The sequence below is a fragment of the Sander vitreus genome, chromosome 7, assembly GCF_031162955.1.
Source record: "Sander vitreus isolate 19-12246 chromosome 7, sanVit1, whole genome shotgun sequence".
In the NCBI taxonomy this organism is placed as follows: Eukaryota; Metazoa; Chordata; class Actinopteri; order Perciformes; family Percidae; genus Sander; species Sander vitreus.
Genome location: NC_135861.1, coordinates 10,369,646 through 10,389,358, shown reverse-complemented (window position 1 = coordinate 10,389,358; position 19,713 = coordinate 10,369,646). Strand labels below are relative to the sequence as shown.

Genomic DNA, 19,713 nt, shown 5'->3' with positions numbered 1-19,713 from the left:
TTACAAAGTGTCTGATTCATCATTGTTCAATCCTGTCTCAAACCAACATGCAACAATAGTTTATCTATTAGTCATCAGTTGTTAGCAGCCTCATAGATATGGGTTAGAACACTACACCTACACCTAGAAATTTCAAAAGGCCCTTATTATCTATTCACATGGTAATGGTTGCGTTAGCTTGGCGTCCCTTTTTAATGCTCTGGGAGTCCAGTTGTGAATTTGAACAAAACTAACGTTACTTAGTTAGGTTTAAGAAGAGGGTTTGGGTTAAAATACTTATAATGTATCTCTTTATACTACTGCCTATCATTGTCGCTCTTCGTACATCATTTTAAAGTGACGCGGTCGCACAGTTGCTGAGTGTCTAATATTGACGCAGATGGGTGATCCAGCTTACTAATAGATGATAACTGCTGAGCTAACTAGGAGGCAGAGTACCGCCTCATACTTATGGTAGTGATAAACAACTAATAACGCCCATTCAATCGGCTAATAACATTCGAAGCAAGTGGGAAATAAATGTCTGTTGGGGAAATATAGGAAATATGGCTGTTAGTCAGTGTGACTATGGTGACACAGTGACATTACTGCTTTATGCGGATATGGTTTAAAATTAAGCAAATATATTGGCGTATGGCAACAAGTCTAAATGGAGAACTAACAGTATTCTGATTGATTAATGCAAAACTAGATGGCCCCATCATGAAACCAAAAACTACAAATGTCTTCTGTTTGGTTTCTGATTTTTTAGGAGAACACAGGACATGAGATTTATAGAGCAGACATGCATATTGTTTTTAATTTGTCATTCCAAACTAGTACATTTCTAACTAAAATGAAAACAGCAATAGTCATACCTTTGTACAAAACTGGAGATAAACACCACTTCCGGTCTCTACTGCCTCAATTCTCAAAAATTCTAGAAAAACTCTTCAATGACAGATTGGACAAATTCATAGATAAATACAAATTACTTACTGATAGTCAATATGGATTCAGAAAAAATAGGTCAATATCACTAGCTTTAACTGATCTCATTGAAGAAATCACAAATTCCACAGACAAAAAGAAATATGGAGAAATATGAGTTAATCATGAAATATGAATTAATAAATTGGAACGGCTCAGGATTAGGGGGATAGTGTTGAATTGGTTAAGCAGTTATTTAAAAGACAGGCAACAATTTGTGAAGTTGGGAGATTATACATCTGTATGTTTGGACATTGCGTGTGGTGTCCCCCAAGGGTCAGTATTGGGACCAAAACTATTTATCCTCTATATAAACGATTTATGTAAAGTATCTGAATTACTGAAATTTGTATTATTTGCAAACGACACAAACATCTTTGGTTCTGGTCAGAATTTACAGCAACTCCTGGACATAATCACTTCAGAATTCAGAAAAATAAAACAGAGGTTTGACACAAATAAGTTATCATTAAATGTGAGTAAAACCAAATTCATGATATTTGGCAATCATAAATAAATCAATCAAGTTCAGTTACAGATAGAAGGTGTCAATATAGAAAGAGTATACGACATTAAATTCCTTGGAGTGATTATAGATGACAAGATTTGCTGGAAATCTCACATAAAATATATCCAAACAAAACTGTCTAGAACTATTTCAGTCTTGGCTAAAGCAAAGCACATTTTAGACTACAAATCACTTAACATTTTGTATTGTTCAATGGTGTTACCGTATTTAAATTACTGTGTAGAGGCTTGGGGAAACATATCAAAATTCATTGAAATCATTAATTATACTTCAAAAAAGAGCAATAAGAATAATTCATAACACTGGATATTTGGAACACACCAATTCACTATTTTCACAGTCTAAAGCATTAAAATTACTTGACCTAGTCGAATTTCAAACAGCAGTTATGTTCAAGGCGAGACACAATTTATTGTCTGGCAATATACAGAAAAGATTTTCTGAAAGAGAGGGGGGCTACGAATTAAGGGGAAAGTCAAATTTTAAGACTCCCATTTTTCGAACTACAAGGAAAAGTTTCTGTTTATCTGTCAGTGGCACTAAATTGTGGAATAAACTACATAATGAATTAAAGCAATGTCAACATATTCAAATTCAAAAAGATGTTCAAAGAAATAATATACCAGAAGTACAGATAAACACAGTGCAATTAATAACCTGGGCTTAATTGAACAACTTGTGGTATGTGTATAATTATTGTTGTGTATGGGTAAATATATGAATGTGAATAGAACTTCTGAAAATATATTTTCATTGATTACAGATTTATTATCTCTATAGACTTATTATTTTGTAGTTAACTCATTTATTATGATAGAAAGGGTACAAAGGGGTAGGAGTACATACGTTTTATTTCTTCCTACTCCTTTTTGCATGTGTAAATAGAGGTTTTAATGTACTGGAAATTATGGAGTTTTATTTTTTGACTTTTTTTTTATTACTATTGTTTTCTGATGTTTTATTTTATTTACATGTTCAAAATAAAAGATATCAATCAATCAATCAATCAAATACTGTAGCAGAAACAAAACATGCAAATTCAATTCAATTGGACTTTAAAGTGGCAGATCAGAAAATACTCGTATGCATCATATTTATAATAAAAATATGGGTAATGTTGTCAGTAAGTAATTGGATTCTTTGATATATATATATATATATAGCATATTGCTGCTTTTGAAATACCAAAAGGATTTTAATTTGTTTTGTGGGGTGAGTTATTCAGCTCAGAGAGGCTGTCTGTTGAAAAAAATAGATTATCTCTTAAAATATTGAGAAGCACATTTAAGCCATTTGAAAATTTTAGGATAAGTCGGCACACAAACTGATGGCAAAAAAACACTGTATACTAAGTGCCTCTTTAAACCTGAGTGCTTCTACATATAAACCTTGAATATAATAAACATGGGAACATCCAGTTTGCAAGCAAGAAAAATTACATTTTGAAGATTTTGGCAACTCAGACTTTAGAGGATCTGTTAAATGATAAAATGCTAGTAATATAGTAATAATAAGTAATATATAACACAAGTCATTTTCAGGGAATTGTTTATTTACTCCCCTTTATTTTAATGAAAAAATATTAAATTCAGCAATTACAGCTGTGACAAGTTTTTTCTTTATTTTAAGCCATTAACCATAGTTCTGTGATTCATGCATGCATCATTATGAAACATTAAATAAATGATACAAAAACGGGCAGAAATAGGTGCAAATTTATTCTGTAGAAATGAGCTTTGTCAAAAATTACCAGCATTTTTTCTAACTAGGTTAGAGTGCAGAGTCAGCATCATTTGAGATTGTCAGGGCTCATTTTCCTGCTTTCAGAAAAGACACTCTAATGTAGTAATGTACTCTAATACTTACAGGTACCTAAGACACCTGTCAAAGCTGTCCTTTGACTACCTTATCAGTCTCCGTCAGAGCTGGGATTGAGGCCTGAGGCAGTTTTTGAGGGTCAGATGATCGTTATTGATCATAAACAAGGTTGAATGTTGTCTGTCTGCATTTTGTCTCTCGCTGCAGGCTAGTGTTTTATTATGTGATCTTTATTGACCTCCATCTGCAAACAGAACTACTGTGTCCCAAATCTATACTACATAATGACTCCATACTAATCTCTAGTTTATGTTTTGGAAGTCTGAAGTATGTTTTAATTCTAAAAAATGCATACTTTTTTCTAAAATCAATCTGCTTCAGATTCAGGGTCACACTGTCATGGCTTACTGGGACACTTATAACTGAGTTATTGTTAATGTTACACCTGGGCTTGTCCTACTATGACAAGTCAGAATGTCTGCTGTGAAAAAAACGTGTTGACACAAACCGGTAATGTTAAAGACGTGAGTTAGCTAGTGATAGCAAAGACGCAACCTGTTTTAATATTCCACCACCAAGCTTAATAATGACTACATTTTTGGGCTTTAGGACAAGTTTTCCACCCCCAAGAGGCCACCCCCAAGCTGCTGTTTCCATGTTTTCAGCCCCACAAATATTATTTCCAAACAGGTTTAAGTGACAAATATGTGGTATTACAATGAAAGTGATTAATACATGAAAGAAAATGCAACAATGTATAGTTATAGCTGGATTTAACCGTAGCAGTAGCAAGTACAGTTAACATAAATAACATAAGCCATGTAACCATTTTATATGAATGTACTGTAGCCATTAACTATGCTACAAAAAGAGACATTAGAGTCAACTGGCACATTCTCCCTCAGAGAAGTAGACACCTGTGCACTGTAGTGCAGCCTTCTTGCACCTGCAGCGCTTTCTGCAGCCATTCTTGATTTTTATGCTTGTGGCAATGTCATCCAGTGGGTCTCATACATTCCTTCTCTCTTAACCCACCCCCAGTCAGTTGGTGATGGCAGCACATGGTCTGGTAGCAGTGTCTTCGCCCAGATGTGACCACCCTGGTCGAGTGCTCATTTGACACCACTCCACCAGAGCAGTTTGAGTAGGTGGGATTAGCTGCGCCGAGTGTTTCCGTGGAAAGAGCTTCTTTCTTGCAAGGTTTAGGCCACAAAATGTGAGCATTATGCGGCGACGAAAATTAAGTTTAGGCATTAAAACGATTAGTTAAGTTAAGGAAAAAGATCGTGGTTTGGATTAAAACACTCCTAAGGATCATGCATTTCCTGGGTGAAAGTCTTGTTTTCCCGGGGAAGTGAACTCCGCTCCTTGACTTGAAAGTCAGGATTTTAATGACCCACCCATCCACCCCAACCTTCTCATACAGCGGCAGTCAATGTGGTGCATGCAGAAAGAAAAAAAAAACGTGCTTGTGGGTCCTTCAACCCGCCTGTGCTCGACGCTGTTAAACTTCAGCAGTTGTGCGATAGTTAGGGCTGCAGGCGTTGCTGGATATTCACTCTGGTCTCTGATGCTTGGCCCTTCAAGGACAATGTTTACCAGTGCCAACAGTAGGTTTGACACATAATCTAGTTGGCAGCCTTTTTGGAACCCAGTGAATGGTTTCTGCTCTTCAAACATATGGTGACGCACAATTTTTGCAGCATGGGCAAGTTGTACGGTATCACTGTCACATTCAAATTCCTTGGTCAGTGCTGCACCAATATCATCAGAGAATGCCAGAAGGGCATCCCTCCCCTGGGTCTAAGCTTGCAGGTCAGGAATCTGAGCCAAGAGTCTTTCCTTCAATCTTGTAGCTAGCTAGCTCTAGCATCAAGCCTAAAACCAAGCTGCTCCATCCTGTACAGATGAGCCAGATCAGCCAGCTTGAAGACTGATGCAGTGATGTCATTAGGGCGTGCTTCCTCGATGTATATTAATATATAACAATTACAAACTATCCATCAGATTTTTTTTAACCTTAACGTTATTAATCTCAGAACACTGTCATTTTACTTACCTTCTCGGTTCACTGCATACGGTGTGCCACGCCCCCGGAAGGGATGTCATAACCAGAATCTATATTTATTTTTTTCTCATACTTGCTTATGATGAGCTCAGTGTTGATTATGGAAGTATATGCATGTAGTCATTTGGTTCTCAGGGTTATTAGGATCTAAATTATGTCAGTTATTGCATGTGGGTCCAATGGGGTAGGACATTTTGACAAACCACTGGCAGACATTTTGAAAAAGGGCTGCCACGGCAACCAGGGTGTGAGTTTGCAAAGTCCCAATATCCATTTTTTTCCCCATTGTATCTATCAACACATCTGCCAATTTTGGTGCTTTTATCACAAAATGAACAATTGTTACAATTTATTGACCTATGCCACCCCACTATTACTATTAATTCAATCAGCTTAGGCCACCTGTAGCTGCATTAAAGGGCCAGTTCACACAAATGACCAAATTAGTGGTATCCAGATAGTTTTGGTATTGGTTGTCTAGTTTTATATTTCAATGTCTTTTGGAATTACTTTTTACCAAAGAAGTAGTGACTATATGAAAACCGTTCACAGATTATCACAGAGTAAGTGGTACACTGGAAAGGAAAGTTGCTTTTGAATTGGGAACAGTCAATATTATATTTCAATGCTGTGAGAAACACATATGAACATCAACAGGACGCAAGTGTTTAAATGATTCACGGGTTTTAACCACAGTGAAGCAGAAGTGAATACTCTGTGCTGCTGTGCTGTTGATTAAGCTTGACATGATGAGAGCTGAAGAGCTGCCTGGATTAAAAAACTGCTGACTCCTCTCCCTCTCCATCTCCTCCCTGCTCTTTTCCATCGCTCCATCCCTCGCTTTATCCCTCATTCATTCAAGTGTCTCTTGTGATGTTGCTTATAAAGCAGAAGGATAGACAGGGACTCATTAAAGTCAGCCCCCCTTCTTTCTTTTTCTCCCTATCTACCTCTCTTCATCTCCCTCTCGCCATCTTCATCAGATGTAATTATGGCTGCACAACATGGGAGGAGCCTGCACAGCAAAATTATACTTTCAAATCTCCTTCCGCTTCAGCTATTCAAGGAGCGAGACCTACATTTTCAAGCTGATCAGAAAGAGAACAGAAAAATGGGGGTGAAGATGGAAAACAAGAAAAATGGGAAAGTGTAAGGGGGCATGTGAAGAAAAGAAAAAAACAGGGAGAAGAGAAGCAGGGAGGAGAGGAAAGACGGCTACAAAGAGAATATGTTAAGGAGGAAATGAGGATGTCAGGCTGTAGCAGTGGCTGTAGTCGCTGAGTTAACAGAACATGGGATCAGTAATGCTGTCAAGCTAGAAAATGCCAGACAGAAAAGCATGCTGGGACAGCACAGTGGGAGGAAGTGCTTAGTTAGGGTACGTGACAGATTTTTTCTCTCCATATTTTCCCTTCAAATTCAAGGAGCCAACTTGTCCTTTAGCAAGAAAAACCTCAGGGGGGGGTTCAGTGAATAGTGGGCGGGGTGATACAGTTCGTTTGCGCATTGCATTGTGGGAAGAAAAGGGGATGGGAGAAACGCTTGAAACGTGCACAGATTTACTAGCATTGCTCTGGTTGCAGAGGAGCTATAATTGCACTATTTATGGCAGCTGGGTGGCTGTGTTGGATGCAAAGCTACAGTAGGACAGACAGGATGAGAGCAGTAGGTTGACACAGTTCAGAGAGGAGCTGTGTGCTTTTTGCAGTCGGGAGAAATTAGAGAGCCAAGCAAGGTCTGGACACAAGGGAGTATCAGCTCTCATCTGGAGGAAGAAGAGAATGAAGAAGGAAGACATGGAGAAGAGGAGGAAGTGGGGTGATGTTTTTGTTTTTATTTTTAGATGCTGAGGAGTGTTTCGTATCAATTTCTTTTGACTGTGTGCATCTCTTATTATATTTGTTTGTGTCTTGATGTGCATACCTATGTACCCATGTGGATTTATGTGTGTGTCTGTGAGAGATTTTTCACTCCGGTTGTGGTTTCGGCTCAGCAATCACCCAGCGCTGCAGTCAATTTGTGGTTGATTTACCTCTCTCTCTCCCTCTATTTCTGGTTGATTACAACTATTCTCTCTGCACTTCTGTTTTCCACGGGAAGAAAGATGGACCATATTCTATGTGTAGCCATCCAAATGCACTCTCTCTATCATCTGCAGCTTTGAAGTTGGCTGAATTAATAGATGAGACACTGTTGCACCCTGTCTGAGTCAGCGATGATATTTTAAAGTAGTCAATAGCAATCAGCTCTGAAAGGGAAAATCAATGTTTTATATCTACACTGTCCTCTATCTTCATTTATTATCTTCCTTTTCCTCCTTTTCTTTCATTTTATTTATTTTATTATATGTTTTCATCATCATCATCATCATCATCATCATCATCATTTTATTATTTCTTTCATTTACCTTGTTTCAGCCCTAAGACTTTTCTTACATCACTAAAGCAAACGGCATCATCGACCTGTTTTTAATGACCTCACAGACCCAGTCAGTTAAAACACATGTTGTGCATGTTGAGCAGAACCTAATTTTAAATTCGGGTGGAGATCTGAAGGATACCAAATATGTCACAATACATTTGGGGAATTATGTATACGATGATCAATACATCTAGAATTTTTAATATTTATAGAATATTTCCATTTTTATGGATTGAAAATATATAGTATATATATATATATATATATATATATATATATATATATATATATATATATATATATAGTATAGATATGTAGCTTCAATGAAGAGTTGGAATGTGTGATATTGTCAAATAGACGAGCTAAAATAATTTTTTCCAAGGGCAAGGTTAAATAACATGAAACCTGTCTCTTCTCTGTCTGCAGGTCCAGGAGTGGCTGTGTCTGAATTGTCAGATGCAGAGAGCTCTTGGCATTGATATGACCACGCCTCGCTCTATGAGCCAACAGCAGATTCACTCTCCGTCTCACCAAGCCAAACCAATCGTCCAGCCTCAGCAGCCTGCACCTCAGCCAATACAGCCGGCAGCAGCAGCACAGCCCAAACCTTTGGCACAGAGTCAGCCCACTCAGCGGCAGCAGCAGCAACCGCCTCAGTCTCAGCCTAAGTCCCAGCCCTACGGCCAGACTCAACCCTATTCCCAGACCCAGCCACACTCCCAAACCCAGCCATTCCCCCAGTCCCAGCCATTCCCCCAGTCCCAGCCATACTCCCAGTCCCAACCATACGCCCAGTCCCAGCAGTATCCCCAGTCTCAGCCCCAGTCATACCCTGCATCCAAGACAGGGCCCCAGACTCAGCCTCATACCTCACCAGGCTTGCAGAGACACCCAGGCCCTGGCGGACCCCAGACTCAACCAGGGTCCTTTCAGCAAGGCATGAGGTCTGACCCGTACTCCCAGAGAGGTCCCGGGGCTCCAGGAGCTGTTGGAGGTCCCGCAGGTGGCCCCAACCAGCCAGGGGGTCCACGGATTCCCCACCCTGGCGCTGTGCCTCTCCCTGGCTTGACCAAGGCTCCGTCCCAGCCCGATTTGGGTCGCGGTTCCCCGATGCACCAGTCAATGGCACGGCACCATGACCAGACCAGAAGCGCCGGCTCCTCCCCAGCCCACAGACCTCAGAGTCAGGCGCCTCCTCCTGCCCAGGATGGCCTGACCAAACTGTTTGGTTTCGGAGCATCGCTGCTCAATCAGGCGAGTACCCTGATCAATGTTGACCCTCTAGCCACCGCCTCCACCCAGCCAAGCCCTGCACGAGGCAAAGTGGTATTCAGTAATGCAACTACTGACATCAAGCAGCAACAACAAGGGGCCCCTGGCACCAAACCATTCAGTACAGGGGGCCCTCATGCTCCAACTCAAATGGGTGGCCCTCATGCGCCGAGCCAAACAGGGGGTCCTCATGCGCCTAGCCAAATGGGGGGCCCTCATGCTCCAACTCAAATGGGTGGCCCGTATGCATCGAGCCAAATGGGGGGTCCTCATGCAGTGAGCCAAATGGGGGGTGCTCATGTGCCGAGCCAAATCGGGGGTCCTCAAATGCAGAGCCAAATGGGTGGTCCTTATACGCAGAGCCAAATGGGAGGTCCTCATACGCCTAGCCAAATGGGAGGTCCCCAAATGGGAGGTCCCCAAATGGGAGGTACCCAAATGGGAGGTACCCAAATGGGCGGTACTCAAATGGGCAGTCCACAAATGGGTGGACCACATGCAACAACCCAGAAGCAGCCAACCAAGCCCCATCAACAAGGAATGCCGCAACAGCAGTCGCCTGCGCATCATCAAAAAGGGCAACAAGGACAACATCAGCAAACACCTGCTCATCTGCAGAAAGTGCAGCAGAAGCAGGAGCCCATGGCGGCCCCTGTGCCTGCTCCAGAGCCTGTGAAGCCTAAAGTGAACTGTCCTCTTTGTAAAACGGAACTGAACATTGGCAGCTCCGACCCGCCCAACTACAACAGCTGTACGCAGTGTCACAGCCAAGTGTGTAACCTGTGTGGCTTCAACCCCACACCGCATCTGGTGGAGGTAAGAGGAGTGTTATACATACATGCAGTACAATGTACACACAAAGTCTCTCACACACAAATACGAATGCAAGCAAAACACGTTTGACAACTTATTGTCGTACACAGTGCCGTTTGAGGAGGAAAAAATACTTTGGACAGATGCAAAACCAGAAAATGACATTTGACATAATACACTATTTCACATTTCCCACAGTTTAACACAGGTGATAATCCAACTGGGCACATACTTGTTCTCCTAAAGTTGCTGTAATACTCCCCACTCACCATTTGTCATTTTAGGTAGCTATGTTGCCTAATTTTACCGCGTTGTTATGTTATGTTATGTTAACGTTATGTTAAGGACCAGAGCACGTGATCGGAGTGGAGAGATCACAATTTCCGCTCCTCCTTTACGGAGCTATTCTTTCCCTCTGCTCCCCCCGATCAAAGTTGCTCCCGGCTACTCCGCTTAATATTGCTCTGCGCTCAACTCAGATTTCACCCCCTCTACTCAAATCATTCCAAAAAAAGCAAAAAAAGCTGTTGTTTCAGATGAACAGTGCCCATCCTCCCTTTAAGCCCAAAAAGTCAACAAACAGCCAAAAGTCTTCCGGATGACAGGCACTGGAGGGAGGGCGCCGTTCATCTGCAAGTACTTTGCTGCAGTAACACAGAGACATGCTTCAAACTCATGGTGTGAGCAATACCAGAGCGACATTGGAGTGGGATGGAGCTTGAGATAAGGCTAGACTCAAACATTTTAAAAATCCACTCTGTGCTCCATCCAAAAGCTCCCCGCTACGCTCACATTCTCTGCTCAGTACCACTTAAACCACACTTTTTTCTGTTTCCATCAGGTGGGCTGTTTCCTTTGCCCGGCCTGTCACCTATAGTGTTACACTACACATACATATTTAAGAACAAGAACTGTACTCCCACACACACAGACACGCACACACATCAGAATCATCTCTTCTCAGACAATCGATACTATTCAGCACTAATAGAAAATGCTTTTCATTTCACTGTTGGAATCTTTCAATTCGCTGTGTGAGTGCAGTTAGACCTGAACCTCTCATCTTTCCTCTGAGGAGTTCACTGTCTTTTCTCCATTCTTTTGCTTTTAAAATTGTCAGTGTTTATTAGGACTGGGACGATATGCTTTTGTCCCGATTTGATTCTTTCACGATACATGGGTGCTGATTTAATTTGTATTGCGGTTTTCATTTCTTGTGATTCTAGAAGTATTGCAATTCGATAGTATTGAGTATTGCGATTTTTTTTTCCTTCTTTAACAAAAACAAAAGTTGAATAATACACTTCTAGAGACGATATATCATGAGACATTTCTAAAAACTAATTGTTTTCTAAGAAGAATGCACGTCACATGTCAGTCAGTCAGTCAGTCTGACATTTTTTTCATTTGTAAAGAAGTACATAACGTATTTTCTGCATTTTCTGCTTTTGCTCTGTTTTTTGTTGGAAACAGATATGATGTAGTTGCCGTCGGCGTATAAACAGAAAATATTTAGATGAATCATAAAAAAAAGAAAGAAAAATGGATTCTAGGTAAAATAATTAATTAAAAAAATTATCCCCCCAAACACGTACATACGATACATACGATTTCCGATTTTGTTTACAGGCCTATATTTCATTTCCGATTTTCTGTTTTCTGTTCTTTTACAAACTCTTTTGTCTTTCTGTCCTTCTGTGGTAGCTGTAACTTGTCCTGTGTATACCTGTGATAAGGAGTGATAAGGGAGTGTAGAAATGGCTAAAAATAGCTAAAATGTACATAAACAAACACACAAACATGCACAACCACGGGGCCAGTATTAACTCATTTATACAGCATGTATCTCATTTTCTTTTAGTGACAAGAGGTAAATGGAAGACCATTACTCCTCTCTTCTCTGCCATCCCTTTGAGCTACAGTGACCTGTATTTGACATTTACATGTTGGTAACAATCGACATTTACAGATTAGTAATTTTGCCTATTTGGAACATAGATTAAAAAGAAACACCTGGTACAAATTGTAACAACACAAGAGTTCATGTTGTATACCTCCATGGCATAATCTAAGGTGACCATACTGAAGCTCAGTTCAACTGCTGAGAGAACAAATCTGGCAAACCAATAGACAGGCTAGATAGAAAGAAACCAACTTGCTTTGTCAGCTACAATGCTACATGCTACATGCTAACAAACACGCTTTTTTCATGGTAAACTCCATAGGAGTAGGTCGAAGAAAGAGCATAAAGGAAAGATAAAGGGTGAAATAAAAAAGGCCAATATTCTGAGCAGGACATAAAAGAAACAGGAAATGGAGATAGATGAGGAGAAGAAAGCATGAGAGAGTGGAAGGTTGAGAAAAGGCAACAGACGAAGGGAAAGAGAGATAGAAAAATAAAGATAAAGACCATGCAAGTGCAAAAAGGCAAAGGATGAGAGGAAATGATGGGTTCGAGAGAATCACAAAACAGACATCCTTTTCAATTATGCTTTCTTTCTTTCCTCCAAAGTGATTCCGCTCATGACACAATGAAACGGGTGTAAAGGCCGACTGCTCTCTCCTCTCCCCTTTATCGATCCAGACCCAGGTTTAGAGGTGAAAAGAAGGAAGAAAGGATGCAACAGAAAAGATAGGAAGACAACTAAGTAAGGAACTTAGAAGGGGACGACGAAACTTCAGGATGTAGGTTTTAGAGTAATAATGCAAGAAATGGAATATTTAGGGAAGAAGGGAGGGATGTATGTAACGAAGGAAGAAGAGAAGTCTTAAGGAGGAAATAAGTAGGCGTACAGGAGGGAAGTCAAAGAACAGAAGAAAGTCAAGCAAGGAAAGAGATATATAAGGGTGCATGGAAGAAAGGGATAATGTGGGAAATAAGCATTGAGGGAAGACAATTTGAGAGAAGAAATAGATGAAAGAAAAGACAGAAAGAAGCAAGGATGCGTGTAAATCAGTCAGTCCGTCAGGCTGATTGCGAATGACCTGTGCTGTATTTACTTTGAGGCAGCGTGATGCCTTCAGGGTCTCTGGGGAGTACTGTTGTTAATAGTACTGTAATGTAATGTACTGTCACAGCCTCAAGATAGACCTAGAGATAATATACACAGTTATATACAAGTGCTACTACTGTGTACAGGATAATGATAAATACACACACACACAGCAATAAAAAGAGTGGTTCAAAATGTTATTTAGACCGTAAGAAATCAACGCCATTAACCGTTACATACTGTACATGCAGATATAAAGAAGACATATTATATAAAGAGAGTGTGTGTGTGTGTGTGTGTGTGTGTGTGTGTGTGTGTGTGTGTGTGTGTGTGTGTGTGTGTGTGTGTGTAATGTGGGTTAAGGCCTGCAGCTCTCCAGAAGAAGTGAATGAAACAGAAAAGAGAACGTACACAGTAGGAAAAGAGGAGGCGAGAGAAATGTCAGAGAGATTAAAAATGATTATAATGGCAGATCAAATTCTTTCTTTCAGTAAATTAGAAATTAGATCAGATGATGATGATGACACAGTGTATTTGTTAATTACTAACTTTTGAGTCCTAGTAAAGCCAGGAAAAAATGTTGATTAGGACTGGGGAAGATGGAGACCATACACAAAGATGGATATGACATGACATATAGAAAAAGGAATGAGAAAGGTAAACGATTAGGAGAGGAAACGTTTTAACCAGACATGTAGAGCTGAATCACGTGCAACCTTCGGTCCAGAGGGAACACACACACACACACACACACACACACACACACACACACACACACACACACACACACACACACACACACACACACACACCCACAACTAAGACAGTAAGTAGAACAGTAGAGACAAAGATTGTAAAAAAAAAAATCAAGTGAGGGAAGTAAAGAGAGGGTGGGAAAGATGACGTCAAAGGAGCGATGAGATCACTGAAGTACGTTTTTTGATGAGGTTTGACTGATAGGGCAGTTACAGTAAGCTAAATTTGCTCATCTGAATTCTAAAGGCCTTGGTTTTTTTAGCTACTCTAGGGATGGAAACGTCGGCCTGTCAATCAGTTTTTGAACTTGAGTTCATACTGAAATATATCAGCAACCATTGGATGGATTCTTTTTTGACATTCTCGTTTCCCGTTTATGAAGTTGACATTGTAGTTTGCATGCTACACTAAGATGGCAGTCATTGTTAGTCATTGTGAGCATGCTGATGTTAGCATTTAGCTCAAAGTACTACTGTGCCTAAGTAGTGCAGCCTCACAGAGCTGCTACGGCTATAGACGTCGTGTTTGTGCGGTGCATTCGCACGGGATAAGTAAAGTCTGTATTTTACTCAAATTTACTGACATTATCCCCCACATAGTATGTTGTCAAGGCTTTCCTTTATAATTGCCAATGCAACCAATACAACCCCGTATCGCAGAGATACCGATTCACACTGGAATAATATTATTACACAACCTCTGTGTTTGGGGAAATATGGTAGGTCATTTGCGGTGGAATCTTCACTTGAGAATTTAAAGGCATGGCAGACTTGCATGGGATTAAGATCACAGACTACCTCCGCAATTATTACAAATTACTAGACGTCCCCAAGTACTGTCCCGATCTGTTTTGATCTGCCATTATAATCATTTTTAATCTCCCTGACATTACTAGTTCCGTGTGAATAGGGCTTTAGTAGGTATAATTTAAACCTCTAAGTCATCTCAGTAGTGACATTTTTACCCAATAAATTCTACTTTTCTTCAGGAAGTTATTCTCTGCCTTTATAGTTTTTGTGCTTAGTAAACTCGATAAGCGTCCATGCAAAAAATACAGAATACAGCCTTGTGCTTTTACTGAAAATGACAAAGCGGTGCAGATTAGTGTTATTGTTTGAGAATGACAGGAACACTGTGTGATAGAGAGACACGGAGGATAGCGCTCACTTGATTTATCAATAATTCAGCAAAGTTATTTTTATATATATAAATAGCGGGACCGATAAAATATGTAAGGGGGAGGCAGTGTCTCCTGGAACAGAAAAGTAAAAAGTCACTCGGTTTATCCTGTCCCTTCTGTTCCTCTCTGTCCTCTTTGCTTCTCTACTTGTTTCCTTCATCCCTTCGTTCTTTCCCTTTTCCATATAACATTTATTCTTATCAGTCCTGTCTAATCTAATGGAGCTTGAAAGGGACAGGGAGTGTCTGAGAATATGTGGTGTATGTTGTGTATATATAAGCAACAGTCTGAGCTCAGAATTCAACATGAAAATATATTAAACTGAATAACTTAGTGTCTGGTAAAACAGACTCATCATGAGGGTCTGAATAATGACATGCACGCGCACACACACACACACACACACACACACACACACACACACACACACACACACACTTAGACACATTTAGACACACATCCAGGTGGACTGGGTGCAGTAATCCTAATAATTGTTCCGGCAGCAGTGATGACAGCTGTAAAAGCCTGAATGACAGACTGGACAGAGAAATGGCCTCATTCACTCATTCACTAACACCTGGTTATACAGTGTAGTGTGTGTGTGTGTGTGTGTGTGTGTGTGTGTGTGTGTGTGTGTGTGTGTGTGTGTGTGTGTGTGTGTGTGTGTGTGTGTGTATTTTTTTTGAGTGTGTGTGTGTTTTTGAGTGTGTGTGTGTGTGTGTGTGTGTGTGTTTGTGTGTGTGTGTGTGTGTTTTTGTGTGTGTGTGTGTGTGTTTTTGAGTGTGTGTTTTTGAGTGTGTGTGTGTGTTTTTGAGTGTGTGTGTGTGTGTGTGTGTGTGTGTGTGTTTGTGTGTTTGTGAGTCTGCACATCTGAAGGAAACTGATTAGGGATTGTGACATTTAATCTGCATTGGTGTGTTTGTACACGTAGTGTGTGTGTTTGTGTGTATATGAGTAAGATTCCAATTGAGAGGCTGGACTCTGCGAAGGACACACCCCATGAAGATGTGTCCTTCAAAGGACCAGAATGCTAAACTGAAACTGCTCCTTCTCCCCACATGATACTGTCTAAACTTGAAGAAACCAAAGCATGATGGAAAAGATCTGATTATTGACTGACTTCTTTGATTAAAAAAATGAGGCAGAACAGCAACATACACACCAGTTGCATTTCTGACAGAGAAGTGCTGCCCCCACAACTCTTGGACTACACGTTATCCCCCCAATATCTAGAGCAATCTAGAGCAGCTTCCATGGTTTTCACATTGGTTTTCACAGTGAAAGGAGTTTCTTTTTACATGCTGTAGTAACTATCTGTTTGCAAAGTCTGCTCACTCACACAGTGAGCCAGACGCTCTGCCTCAGGAAAATGCCACAGTGGCCAAAAAGTTAACGTCGGTAATTTGAGGAGTTTCTCTGTGTGTTTTAATTACGTGTGTGTACATACAAGTTCCCCCAAACCACTGATTGGTCATTCTAAAGGTTGCTATCAGCACAATGGGGGTCATTAGGGTTAATGGGGTAGAGCTAGTTTTTGATTATTTTCTTCTTCTGTCCCTTTACCTTTTCCCTGCATCTCGCTGCTCTCTGTTGTGCTCACTTATTGTCCCCCACTGCTTTCTATTCCACTAAGGAAAAAAACAATAAAAGAATAACAATCTGTAAATTGATAAGTAGAGGGCAGAACACCCAGAGAGAAACCAATGAATGGAGCGAGGAAACAGCAAGAAGAACATTTAAAACAGAAGCTGCATAATGTTCCATAAACTGTGACATTTAGTCAACACCAAACAAATAAACGGCGTAAGTAACTAAATATATTCTAACCATCCTTATCATCAGCTTGTGATGTCCAAGTCACAGTAATCCACTTCACTGTGGCTCTGCAGTCAATTTAACAACCCGTGTGTGTACATGTTTGTGTGTGCACACTTGCGTACTTATCCAACAGTAAACAGGGGACATTTTGGAGCTCCACTGTAGGTCATGCTGATGACCCTCTCATAAATGTATTAAACATTTAGCCAAGTACACAATTAGATCCAAGGGACAAAGGTAGTCCTATTTATAATCAATACTATTCTATTTGAATGACTATAAATTGTGGTCCACACTTGGTCAGTGTAGAATGATAGTCCACTGTTGGTAGTAATAAAGGTGTGTGTGTGTGTGTGTGTGTGTGTGTGTGTGTGTGTGTGTGTGTGTGTGTGTGTGTGTGTGTCAAAACAAGTTCCGTTCAGCTGTGCTGGTCAGCCTCTTGAAACAGTACAAACTGATTTTTTTTATTTGTATTTGTTTCCTAATCTTTTACTCCTTCCCTCTATTCTACATCTTTCTTTGGCTCCTAATTGTGTTCACTGCTTCACTGTGACTGTTGGTTGGATGTGTGTTGAATCTGATTTCCAATTTAGCCATTTTCACTAAAGATGTGTAGATGAGTGCTACTATTCAAATCAAAGAAATGTGACTGGTTGCATGCTTAAAATAGGTAAAAACTACATTTTTCCAGATCACAATGATCAAAATGATCCAAAAATATATAAATAAATGTATCAAGAATTTGTGTCAGTCCAAAACTACTGACATGCATTGAAAACGAGGGCCAGTAACGAGGAGAGGTGGCAATGAGAGAGGAGTCAAAGATAGCAAATAAGGATGAAGTGAGTCATGCTTCTCTATAAGAAATCAGAACAAAAATAGAGGGCAGCAGCAGCAGGAGTGACAGAGCTCCTAATGGAAGTATGGTTCGCTCCTGCACTTCAGGACATTTCACTACAATTAATAATACAACGGCTCGCCATCCCCTTCTCTCCTTCTTCTCCTTCTCTCCTCTTTCTCCTCTTCCTGCGTCTGTCCACCCGCCTCCTCTCCATCTGTTCCTTTCATCTTGTCCTCTCTGCCTCCTTTTTCATCCTCTCTCTCCCACCCAGATTTTCCCAGGTGGGATTCAAACTGGCAACTTTCTGATCACTGTCCTGCTAGGAGTGTAAATACAGTATAGTCTTCCCACTTTCTGCATATCTTCATCCTTTTCTCCTCTCTCTATTACATTTCTCCTTTTATTTCTATTTTCTTTTTTCTCTCTTTTTCACAAATTGTCCTCCTCTGTTCTTACATCTTTGCAGGAAACTTCATTTCAGCTTCTCTTTCATTTACTATTTTTCTTAAGTCTTCCGCAGCTCTCTCTCTCTCTCTCTCTCTCTCTCTCTCTCTCTCTCTCTCTCTCTCTCTCTCTCTCTCTCTCTCTCTTTCTCTCTTAGAGCTGTTAACTTATTCAGTACACCAAACTTCTTTCTCTTTTTTGTAAGAATTCATACAATATGCATTGCGAAACCTGCAACACAAGTAACTTTTTCTGCGTGTGTTGTTGGCTTTTCTTCTTTTTTTTCTCAGCCAGTTGCATATCGAATTGGTCATCAAAATCACGACACTGAAAAAAGATAACCATCTGGTAGTCTGACAGTAAGTCTTAACTGTAAACTCTCCTCACTGAAGTGGATGCGTTGGTTTCTGAAGGGCACTGAACTTGCAAAGGTGGTCATTTAACATATTTTCGACTGGAAATGTTGTCTTCAGAAAATACGCAGGCATCTGTTGTATTTTAAAGTCTACAGTAGTCAAGATGTCAAAGCTTGCAAATTCCTCATATGTATTTCAGAGATTGACCTTGATTGAGTGATGATCGCTCAATAATCTTATGCAGCTTCAGTGATGAATGAGCTGATACAAAAAATATGCTGTATTATGTAACATGGCATTACATTGTGGAAAGAAATTCTAACTGAAGTTGTTTAAGGGGATATTTTAAGTGTTTTGTGTAGTTGAAAACTATGTACTGTATTCAAACAAGTCGTTGCCAAAGCAGTGAAATGAAAATAGATACCATTATTGCTTTCGGATTTAGCGTCACTAAGTATTTGAACTGCTAATTTCAAAGTCATTTAGGCTGACGTTTCTCAAACTTATAATAAATAATAAATCGAGACCCCAAATACTCCCAACACGTTTCCAACCTATTCCTCTCCATGAGTGAGATTAAACTGATTCACTGTGATGCCCAAGGAACGCCTTTAATATTTGAATGTATCTTGAACATTTTAGTCGACTGTTTGAAGTTAGTTTAGTGACCTAAAACTTATGTGCTTAAATATTTCTGTCCTGAATCTCAAACCATATGTATGTACCATGAATCCCCATCAAACCCTTTTTTATTTTTTATTTTTATCTACATCTCCCATGCAGACTTCAAACTCTTAAAGTACTCAGTATTTTTTTCCTTTTAGACTGACGTCTGTGCCCGGCATCGCGTGCTTACTTGACTTCTCTGTTCTTTAAATACCTGCAGATGACGTATACTGAGACAGCGCGCTGGGTTTGTCTCACTTAGTTTAGTCAGGCGGGTATTGCAAGTGTTATTTTAAGATGTTTCTGTTAGTGTGATGGGGCCAAAGACTGACAAAGACCTGCCTGACATTCATTTGTTGTGACATAAACTTAAAAAAACTGACAGTGATTATTGTTATTTTATTGTTTCTAAAATTAGATTAGATTAGATTTAACGTTATTGTCATTGTGCAGAGTACAAGTACAAAGACAACGAAATGCAGTTTGCGTCCAACCAGAAGTGCAAAAAAACAGTATAGACAGGTGGTGCATAGGCAGGACAAGAAATATATTGCAGTTTTATAAGAGCAGAATAAATATGGCTATGTAATATGAAGAGTGTATGAACAACATGTACAGATATGTGCAATGTAGTAGCAGTGACATTATAATAGTAGTAAGTAGGTTAATTGTCACCGGGATGCAGAGCTAGAATTCAGTAGGGTGACAGCCGCAGGAAAGAAGCTTCCTCTGAACCTGCTGGTTCGGGTGCGGAGAGACCTGAAACGCC

At 40.1% G+C, this 19,713-nt stretch overlaps 1 protein-coding gene across 1 annotated transcript in view; it reads left to right on the top strand.

Annotated features, from left to right (window-relative positions):
- Positions 1-19,713, top strand: part of bsna (bassoon presynaptic cytomatrix protein a) — a 154,764-nt gene that overhangs the window by 74,213 nt on the left and 60,838 nt on the right. The window contains exons 3-4 of the mRNA XM_078253852.1: positions 8,232-9,477; positions 9,553-9,893. Coding sequence (XP_078109978.1) covers positions 8,232-9,477; positions 9,553-9,893 — 1,587 coding nt within the window. The remainder of the gene's footprint in view (positions 1-8,231; positions 9,478-9,552; positions 9,894-19,713) is intronic.